Raw genomic sequence first — 10,915 nt, forward strand, 5'->3', positions numbered from 1 at the left:
AAAATAAAACTGTAAGAAGTGGAAACCATTAAATTACAAAAGAGCTTTATGCCGGAGGAAAATCTTGGTAACCAATGTCCCCCAATGTTGGATGAAGAACATGAACTAGAACAGTCAATAAATGCTGATATAAATGAAGAACCACAAAATCCTGTGAATGATACCCAACCAAAACCGCCATTATCAGGAAGTAGGGTTTTAAGTGCAGGAAGTTCAGTCCTAAAAGGAATTGACCCATCTAAATTAAAAGATTATATAGATGTCCATGTTCACAGAGGAGCAAATGTACTAGATTTATACGAAGACATAAGAAGTATGGATCTGAGTTCATACAGTACAATTATAATTCATGTAGGTGGCAATGATGCAAGTAGCAAAATGAATGTACAACAATTTGTGGACATTTTCCAAGAAATCATTAACTTTGTAAGATGTCAAAACTGTCGAGCAATTGTATATGGCATATTGCCAAGGATACAATATGATGTCACTGAATATAACACAATCCTAAAACAAATGTGCCATTATAATGATGTCAAATTCATATCAAATTATGAATCTTTTGTTTATAAAGATGATCATATAGCTAAATCATTTTACACCACAGATGGCATTCATCTAAATAGATATGGAACAATAAAGTTGTTGGCAAATGTTAATAAAGTAATTAAAGTATTCAAGGGAAAACAAATACAGCATCATTTGAACCAACAAAACAGAAATAGATATCAAAGTTCCAGTCACCAATATTACGCAAACAACTTCAAACGGAGCCCTACAAAACCAAGATATCAATCTCGGAGCAACATGAATACAACAGACAGAAGAAATTTCAACCATTCAGAAGTCAACCCCAGAAACGTAAAGGACAGGAATGATCTCAATATGAACTCTCGTGACTCGTGGGGAAACAATAATGAGCTAAATAGACAAAATGTAGACAGAGCACCATTTTTTAACTATCATTCACCAAACTCTGTACGTAAGTCAGATTATGTTTATAGGTAGCATTTAGCTTGTTCTAGTTTTTCAAACAGATATAATATTTTAAATCTGTTATGTGATAAATGTAATAGTATACAATGTTCATGTAATATAAAAGACATTGATAATATAAACAACAGTAATAATAATAATTGGAGAAAATCTCAAAAGAGACATAGAAAGAGTCAAAATAAAACACCTAGTTCTGTAAATAAAAGTAGAAATAATGAAGCAAGTTGGTTGTTTAAAAAAGGGTTTAAACTAGGTTGTTTAAATATTCAACATTTACAACCAAAAATTGAAGAAATAAAATTTCTATTAAAATATGAACAATTATTTGATATATTTGGTATGGTAGAAACATTTTTAAGTGATGAAATTAGTACCGAAACATTACAAATTGAAGGTTACAAAATAGAGAGAAAAGATAGAAACGCTATTAATTATGGCGGAGGTGTGATTGCGTACATACGAAATAGTGTATGCCATCAGAGAAGAATCGATTTAGAAATAAGTAGTATTGAATCTTTATGGATTGAAATTAAATTTCCAAACAAAAACTCTATTTTAATAGGCATTTTTTTTATCGTCCATCGAGTTCATTTCAAGATTGGATTGATTCAGCTGAAAAAGAAATAGATAAAGCGTCTGCAGAAAATAAAGAAATTATACTCTTAGGAGATTTTAATATAAACTTTTCACATATAAATCATACAGTTGTCGGAAATCAAAAATGGAAGGACTGTATTAATTTGTATGGTTTTCAACAAATTGTACATAAACCGACACGAGTAACAGATAAATGTGCAACTACCATAGACCATATATATACGACCAATGTAGATCATATTATAGAAGTAAAGGTGCCTAGTTATGCTGTCAGTGATCATTATCCTGTTTGCGTAACAAGAAAACTTAACCCAAAAATATCAAAAATGGAGCATTTGTCCATAGAATAAAGATCATTCAAACAATTTGATAAAAATAAATTAATTGAAAATTTAACAAATACTCCTTTTTATCTCATTGAATCGATTGGAGATGTTGATGAAGCAGCTAATTATTGGTATAATTTATTTCTCAGCACCCTAGACAAACATGCTCCTAAGAAAATTAAAAGGGTCAAACATACCCAACAACCAGAGTGGTGGACTTCTGATATAAATAGCGCTAGACACCAAAGAGATTATTTTCAAAGAATTGGTGATATATATAATTATAAAATTTGGCGTAATAAGGTTACATTTTTAGTAGAACAAGCAAAGACAAAATATTTCCAAAATGCTATTTCAAATTGTAAAGATAGTAAAACTATTTGGAAGTATGTCAAAAGTCTAAATCATAAAAAAGCACATAATAATATCACGCATTTAGAATATAAAAATAGTGTAATTCAAAATGATGTTGATATAGCAAATACATTTAATGTGCATTTCACAAATATTGCTGAAGGTAAAGTTGATAACAAATTATGTAATAATGATGATGGTGCCAGTTTTGATGCACTCAATAAATTTGTAAAATCAAAGTTACAAACGGGTAGTGAAAAATTCATTATACCAGAAATGAGTATTTTAGATGTAAATATGTATTTAAAAAAACTTGACAAGTCTAAAGCAACTGGTTTAGATGATGTCGGAAAAACTATTTTGAGTATGTGCAGCGATGTCATTGCCCCAGCCTTGACATATATATTTAATCTAAGCATCAAAAGTGGTAAATTTCCAAGTATTTTTAAAACTGCAAGAATTTGCCCAATTTTTAAAAGTGGCGATGCCTGTAATCCTGATAATTATAGACCAATAGCAGTTTTGCCTTGTCTCTCAAAAATTATAGAACGACATATAGCTAATAGTTTGTATATTATATTTTTAAATAGTAATGACCTTCTTAATACTACCCAGTCAGGTTTCAGACATAAACATTCGTGTACTACTGCTCTTACTAAATTAGTAGATGAATGGTTAGCAAATATAGATAATGGAGAGATAAACGGATCGAGTTATATTTTTAGATTTAAAGAAATTAAGCTTTTGATCTGGTTAATCATATAATTTTATTAAAAAAACGTGAATACTATAATCTTTCAAATTGTACACTAGACTGGTTTAAGTCATACTTGTTTGAACGAAGCCAACAAGTTAAGGTCAATAACGTCATGTCTAATACTAAATGCATAAAAACTGGGGTACCACAAGGTTCTATCCTGGGCTCTCTGTTATTTATTTTATATATCAATGATTTACCACTTAATATAGAACATTCATTAATAGATTTATATGCAGATGATTCTACATTACATTGTAAAGGTAATAATTTACTTCAGTTAACTTCTAACCTTCAAAATGATATTCATGTAATTGAAAACTGGTGTTCGCAAAATTGTATGAAATTAAATGCCAAAAAGTGTAAATCAATGATTATTGGTTCAAAACAAAGGCTTTGTTCAACTGGAAACAATTTAGATATCAATATTTCAAATGAACAAATAGAAAATGTAGATTGCGAAAAACTTCTTGGTTTATATATTGACAAAAACCTAAATTGGAATCAGCAGATAGATAAAATGTCATGTACTATATCAAACAGAATCAATTTATTACAAAAGATAAGAAAATATTTACCTATGCATATACGTATTATCTATTTTAATGCTTATATTCTGCCATTATTTGATTATTGTTGCAATATATGGGGAAGCTGTTGTGAAAGTGGAATAAATAAACTTAATAAGTTATTAAAGAAATCTGCTAGGGTTATAGTAGAAGTTGACATAATGACGCATTAAAAAACGCATTCAATACCAAAAGGCAATACTTGTATTTAAATCATTAAATGGTATGGTTCCTAACTATTTACAAGAAAATTTTCATTTTACTGATAACCAAAATTATAACTTAATTACGTTCAGCTGATGAAAAACTATTAAATCGATCTTCCAAAACCAAAAACAATTTTTTTAAAGAAAACATTTACATATTCAAGTTCTCAAATATGGAACAGTTTACCAAATGAAATAAAAATGAGTAATACACTTGTATCTTTTAAAACAAAATGTTACAAGTTTTTCATCAATTGTGCAAATTAATATGCTTTTTCATTATTATTTAAATACAATTGTATATTGTGTATAATATAACTTTATAATACTCTATATATGTCATTATTATTTTGAGGACTCTCAGGAAGATTAGTTTTAACTAATGGGATCATCCTCTTGAAATAAAGATTATTTATTTATTTTATTTATTTAAGGAGCTGTGGCACCGGATAGGGTTCATATAGGGAGGACTGGGCGTTGGCCAGCTGTTGAGATCGAGGGACTATATATTTTGTATTTTTTTTTATAGAACAGAGATCTGGAAGCGGGAATTTTCAAACTTCTTTACCAGAAACATTCAGTAGGCATGTATATTAATATATATCTGTGTCAGCCCTTTCCCCTCCTGTCAGAATAAAATGGTCCGATAATAGCATTTTAGGATTAATAGAAATCGTTTATTACTAGAACCTTGGTTTTCCAGTAATGATGTAGCCTTTTATAGCAGACTATATGGTATTAGGTTTCCTCATTGTTGTAGGCTGTAGGTTGCCTATACTTGCTTACATCGACTTTATTTGAACTTCGCTTTGGTGGATAGTTGTCTCATTGGCAAGCATACGGTTTATTAACACATCTCATTATTGTAGTTACCTGAATAATCCAGTCGTAATGTTCCACTGACCAACGACTATTTCATTTACCTCACAAAAAAAGAGAGATCAATTACGTCGCGGAGGGACTAAACTAGTCGGGACGTATTATAAGTTATCTACGTTCATATCCATATCTACGGATATGAACATAGATAACGAATGTATCCCCGGTCTTAGTCCGAATCGGGCGAGTTTTATGGAAATTCGGGTACAACGTGTAACGTGAAAACAACGTTTTTTCATTATCATAAAAAGTTTTATTGAAATTCTGAAATTTTACATATTTTTTACGGGGTGTAGGGTAGTACCTATGGTAGAACCCTACAGGTAGTCAAATATAAGAAGTTTTTAATACGGAGACAGAGAAACTGGATTAAGTCGAATTTGGCGCTCAATGTTGTACACGTTAGAGTTACGTCATAGATGGTGTGACGTCAACTTGGGTCATTTGCATAGCAAGGTCAGTAGTCCCATTCCTTATAAATGTGGCAGTCAAGTGATGCATTTAATGGAATGAGTCACTCAGTGTAATTGACCGGCATAATAGGACAAAATCGTTAATTAGTTAGTTAAATTAAATATTTAATACAAACATCATGGATAATCTACAGAATTAAATATTTTACAAGGAGCAAGCATGGAACTTAGGAAAACTTGCGTGAAGTTCCCCGGGATAATGGTTAGCAACGTCCGGGGATATGGGTTAGCAACACCCAGGGGCTAAAGGTTTTGTAACGACGTGCGTTAACCAATCAAAATCCTAGATATATACTAAGCCGGGGATAATTGTTTATATAATTTCCGTTCTCCAACGAAAGTCCACGTCAGTAAACAAAATAAAACTGTGATCCTGTAAACATGCAATTTTTGTTTTGCTTTCTTTTAGATGCATATGCTGTAACTAATTGATTAAAATTACTATATATTTTTTTGGATAATGTTGTTTGTGCTGTTTTTAGACCATTCTACAACAAAATTTGTTTTACATGCACACGTATAAAAATTGCGGTTTTTATCCAACGCAATCATAGGTTTGAACGCAGTTTTAAAATTTAGACTCGTATATATATATATATGTTCAGTCATTTAAGGTCAAGGATCAGTAAATAAACTAGTCCATAGATTTTTTTTAAATTTAGAACTCAATTAGATATTGAAAATATACATCAGAAAATGTAAAAAAAAGTATATGTCACCGACTTCGTTTTCAAGAAAAATCCATTTTTAAAATGGTCCGAGAGGGTACTAAATTACATTGAATATATAGGGTAAATCTATATTTTTCTTCTACAATTTTTGGTTTCTGGTATAAATCACGCGAACCGCTCCATAGAATTTTTTTTTAAATTAATATTTTTTTCCTCTTTGTCTTACGAATTAGATGATATTAAAAAAAAATATGGTCACCGACTTCGTTTTCCCGGTAGAAGCGACGCAAACCCAACATTTTGGCAAAAAAAAAAACCATCAAAATTCGTGACGTCGTAATTTTTATTACATAACGTCAAGTTATCATGCAAATAATTTCCAACGTTCTTCGTGTTGATTATGCACGATGATTATGTGTTTTGTATGGATAATTATCATAAATTTTTATTTAGTATTGCAAAGATATTCTTTATTCTTTATATTTTAGCACCCCATTATACACTTTTTCTTTTTTTTTTTTTTCTTTTTTGCATTTTATTCTGCAATTTTTGCATTTTATTCTGCAATTTTTGCCCATTATTCTGTATTCCGTAAACCCCAATCAGACCCTCTTTTATGGAACATTTTAAAAAGAAATTATACGTTGTAAAGAATGTGATACATGTATGTTCATTATCAATATACATATCTAAAACAATTACTAATTCAGACAAAAATACGTTGTAAGTACATGAACGCAAAAATGGTAAAAACTTAAAAATAGAAATCATCAGGGTTACTGTCTACAAATTGACGCAATAAAAGATGTTATTGAAGCTATATTTTTTTATGCCCCCCCCCCCTCAACTACCCCTGTACGTCTGTCCGTCCTTCATTCCGTCTGGCCGCCCGTCCTTCCGTCCGTCTGTCCCCCTTAATAGTTTATAGTTATTCCGCAAAACATCTACAGTTTGAATCATAGAACGTACTTTGCTGTCTGTTTGCATGTGGTCAAGGTTTTGATCTTTATTAATATTTGCTCTAATGAGAGACAGCTGAACTTTGTCACTTTTGGGTAACGAATTCATAAATCTCTTAGACTATCTTGTAAGTCATCTGTTTACACTTTTTCTCCGTTCCGATATATGATTTGGCCACTTTTGAAAAAAACGGGTTTTTTTAGCAGCGGAGCATGTAATAGCTTGTGTTTTGGTACTATATCACGACAGAACGTGTTCTGTCCATATACTGCTGCTTAACATCGCATATATAAACAAACATTATATCAATGATTTTACAAATTCTTGAAAGAGTGTCGTGTGGTTATTTATACATCTTCAAGTTAACAAGTAAAACACGCAGACAAACTGACATCTTTGTTAATATCTTTTTTGTTCTGTATAGAATTTATTGTATACAAGTCTATAAAAACGTTTTAAAAAGTTTACTAAATGGTTTTTGTTCTATAAGTGTACATATGTATGCTCGAAGTATATATAGAATCAATACATGATACACAACATGCGACAAATAAAGGGAGGGTAGTAATGACAGGAAACTAAATTTACTTAAGGCTTTGATGGATGTAAACTTTAATAAAACTGGAAGTTACATAAGGGGAACAGGAAAATAAGAATATATTGCATCACTTACAACAACCTTTAAATTGACCAGTGATTTTTTTTATTCATTACTGACCAGCAACACCGAGATAATCCAACGATTTTTAAGGGTCCATATGAACTGTGGACCTAAATGTTCTTTATCTTTAAATACAATGCTTATTCTGTAAAATCTTCAATTAACGATTTTGTAAAATTCTTCTATCATTACATGATTTCTTAATTCTGTACATGGTCTACACTATTATATTAAATATTTTTTTTATTTTCCGTTGTTATTCTTTATAATTTTGCAAACTTTTTTGTTCAATTTTTGTATTTCGCCAGTATCCGTTATTCAACTTCCTTTGAGATCTAATTATATGAGACAATAAATTAATGTGCTTCTCTCTCTGAATTTCGCTTTCTCTCAAGACATTGCACAGTCTTTGTAGTACAGTTTATTTTCCAGAAAATACATCGTGTCTCGTGTAAAAACATTTCCGAGGAAACCAAATATACGGAGGTTGCGATATGACATAAAAACATTATTCATTAACCATATCAGTTTTTGGTTAAGGTCAAGATTTTTAAAAATGCTGTACAAGAATTATTTGTATGTTCGCTCAAAATGAGCATGAACTACTTGCAACTGACCAATAAGCAAATACAGTCAAAAGTTAATTCATATGTTACAGATCTAACATTGTTGGGTTGATATTTAGACGAGTTGGATATATTATATATATATATTAAATGACTGAATAAATAGTCAACGATAAATCTTACAAGGCGATGGATCATATAATTATGATTCAGTACACTGCAAAAAATAATATATAACAAGTCTAAAAGGGTACAACATCACCAAAAACACAATAAAACGAACAATATGTTAGATATTTCGGATAACAGATATCCTTCCTCGGTAATAGCACGATGACAAATGAATCATGTCAATTCAAATTAAGACTCCAAATCTTGAAATTAATACAATTTAAGCGAACGCTTGAACAATTTTAAAATTTCCAAACACGGCGCAAAGACTACAGAGATATGCCAAAATAAAAATAGTTATTTACGATGTGAACTGGCACAACTCTAAATTTCAAAAGGTGGTGATAGTTGAGATGTTAAACAACTGCGTGGGAATACAGTGAGTCCCAATAAACAGTCCTGACCGATCTACGCTGGTATAATATTTAAAATATGACAGCGGTAGAAAAATTGCAACAGAGACTGCGTATTTAAATGTTTAAACATCCCAAATATATGGTAATTTGATAATAAGAAAATGAGTAATAAATTTTTATTAAGGTTAAGTAATAGAACGTGGCTGTGTATTTACACATCCCTGCCAACTGTAATTAAAACTAGTATAATTCAAAAATTCACGAAAAGTGTAAGTGTCCAGTACGGAAGACGGAGTTGCTGGACACGGGTGATGGCAGGAAGTTAGTGATGGTAGGGTGAGTGACTCTTCTATGTTTTTTTAATTTATGCCCTCTGGGGAAACTGTCCTGAGCTTTCTTATCCAAAAACTTTCCCAAGCAAGTCTGTCGGCCTTTGACCAATCCTTGTTGTGATCTATGATGGTGATGGTAAGTTTTTTTTAGATCAGCTTGGTCATGCCCATGTGATCTTAAATGACGACTTACGGGGAGGTCGGGCTTGCAGGTGTAGTCACTACGATGACCATTCATGCGTTTGTTGAATGGCTGTTCTGTCTCGCCAACATACTGCATGCCATATCGACACTGAAGAATGTATACAACATTCTGGGTTTTGCAAGTTACATTACAAAATAGTGTGTACACAGACCCAGTGGAGTGACAAGTAAATGTTTGAGTATTCAGTATTTGTTGGCAAGTCAGACATCGTTTGTTACCACATGACTTGCACCATCCTGTAGTTGAACAGCGTTTATTAGAGGAGACGGCAGCTTTCACAAATAAGTCTTTTAGACTTGCTGGTCTCCGAAAAGCTAAGACAGGAGGATCGAGAAAGATTTTGGATAATTTTGGGTGATTGGCAATACTTTGCCAATTGGCACGGATCAAACATGAAAGGTTAGTAAAGGCGGTATTGTATGTTAAAACAAATGGAACTATTTTGCTGCGCCTCTTCTTTTTGTACTGTAACGGGTCATTGCGGCTGTTATTGTTAGCACGCGCAAACCCCTTATCTATGTCCCATTTCTTATAACCTCGTTTGATTAAAAATCCGCGAAGTTCCTGTAACCGCTGAGTGACAGCCTCATCAGAGGAGCAAATTCGCTTTACTCTGAGAGCTTGACTGTACGGGATACTTTTTGTACAGTGTTTGGGGTGACAGCTTTGGGGAGAAAGGTACTGATGTTTATCTGTAGGTTTACAGTAGAGGTCTGTTGATATGACACCGTCCTTTATAGATGTAGTTGTGTCTAAGAAAGATATCTTAGAGTCTGATATTTCATAGTAAATTTAATTGACTGGTGTGCGTTGTTTGCATGTCTGATAAAAGCATCCAATTTTTGTTGGGATTCAATCCATTTCATGTCAACATCATCGATGAAACGGAACCAAGACGAGTTTTGGTTAAAGATGTTGAAATAATTTGTTTCTCTAATTTGCCCATGAAAATATTGGCGTAAGACGGTGCCGTTTTCGTCCCCATCGCTGTCCCGTTTATTTGAAGGTAATTCTCACCATTAAAGGTAAAATTGTTTCATTTCAGGACCAGAGTAAGCAGCTGGACTAAACATTCGGTAGGTGGTTCTAAAGTGTTGCGCGAGTCCCATATTTCCCTACACGATTGTATTCCGTCATCATGAGGTATGTTGGTATATAATGAGGTGACATCTAAAGTGACAAGGAGGGTTTCCGGAGGAAGAGGGTTCATGGATTCCATTTTGCGAAGATAATCTGTAGTGTCTTGGATGTGAGAAGGAAGATTTTCTACATGAGATCTTAAATGAAAGTCTACAAATTCCGAGATTTTCTCAGTCGGGTGGCCGTTAGCGGATACAATGGGTCTACCAGGGTTGTTAACCGTGTGTATTTTATGAAGAAGATATAATCGACCAGGCTTGGCGTTCTCTGGTTTTAAATATCCAATTGTATCCTCATCTATGTGACCGTCATTGTGCATGGTTTGTAACGCAGTGATACTTTTGGAACTAAACTCGGAAGTAGGGTCATAGTCAAGTTTCTTATAAAATCTCTCTATTCAGAGAGCTGACGCTCTGCTTCCGCGATGTAGTTGGCTTTGTCCGTTATCACAACGGCACTTCCCTTGTCTGCTGGTTTTATAACAATATCATCTCGGTTTCTCAGCGATTGTATGGCTTTTTTCTCGTCAGAAGAGGTGTTATAAAACGACGAGGACTTGTTGCTGGCTAGATGAACAACATCCGATTTGATTTTGTCAATAACATCTTCCAGTGTAGCAGATTTGCTGGGCTTTGGAATCCATGAACTCTTCTTTTTAAAATGCGGAATTATGATTTCGTCCTCCGAGTTGGACGT

At 32.7% G+C, this 10,915-nt stretch overlaps 1 protein-coding gene across 1 annotated transcript; it reads right to left on the reverse strand.

Annotated features, from left to right (window-relative positions):
- Positions 1-8,800: 8,800 nt before the first annotated feature.
- LOC139500121 (uncharacterized) lies at positions 8,801-10,538 on the reverse strand. Its single transcript, XM_071288859.1, has 2 exons — positions 10,199-10,538; positions 8,801-9,831 (listed from the first exon to the last, which is right to left on the reverse strand). The coding sequence occupies exons 1-2, from the start codon at positions 10,536-10,538 to the stop codon at positions 8,801-8,803; spliced, it is 1,371 nt and encodes a 456-aa protein (XP_071144960.1).
- Positions 10,539-10,915: the final 377 nt, after the last annotated feature.

Source organism: Mytilus edulis, chromosome 13 (genome assembly GCF_963676685.1).
Source record: "Mytilus edulis chromosome 13, xbMytEdul2.2, whole genome shotgun sequence".
NCBI classification, from domain to species: Eukaryota; Metazoa; Mollusca; class Bivalvia; order Mytilida; family Mytilidae; genus Mytilus; species Mytilus edulis.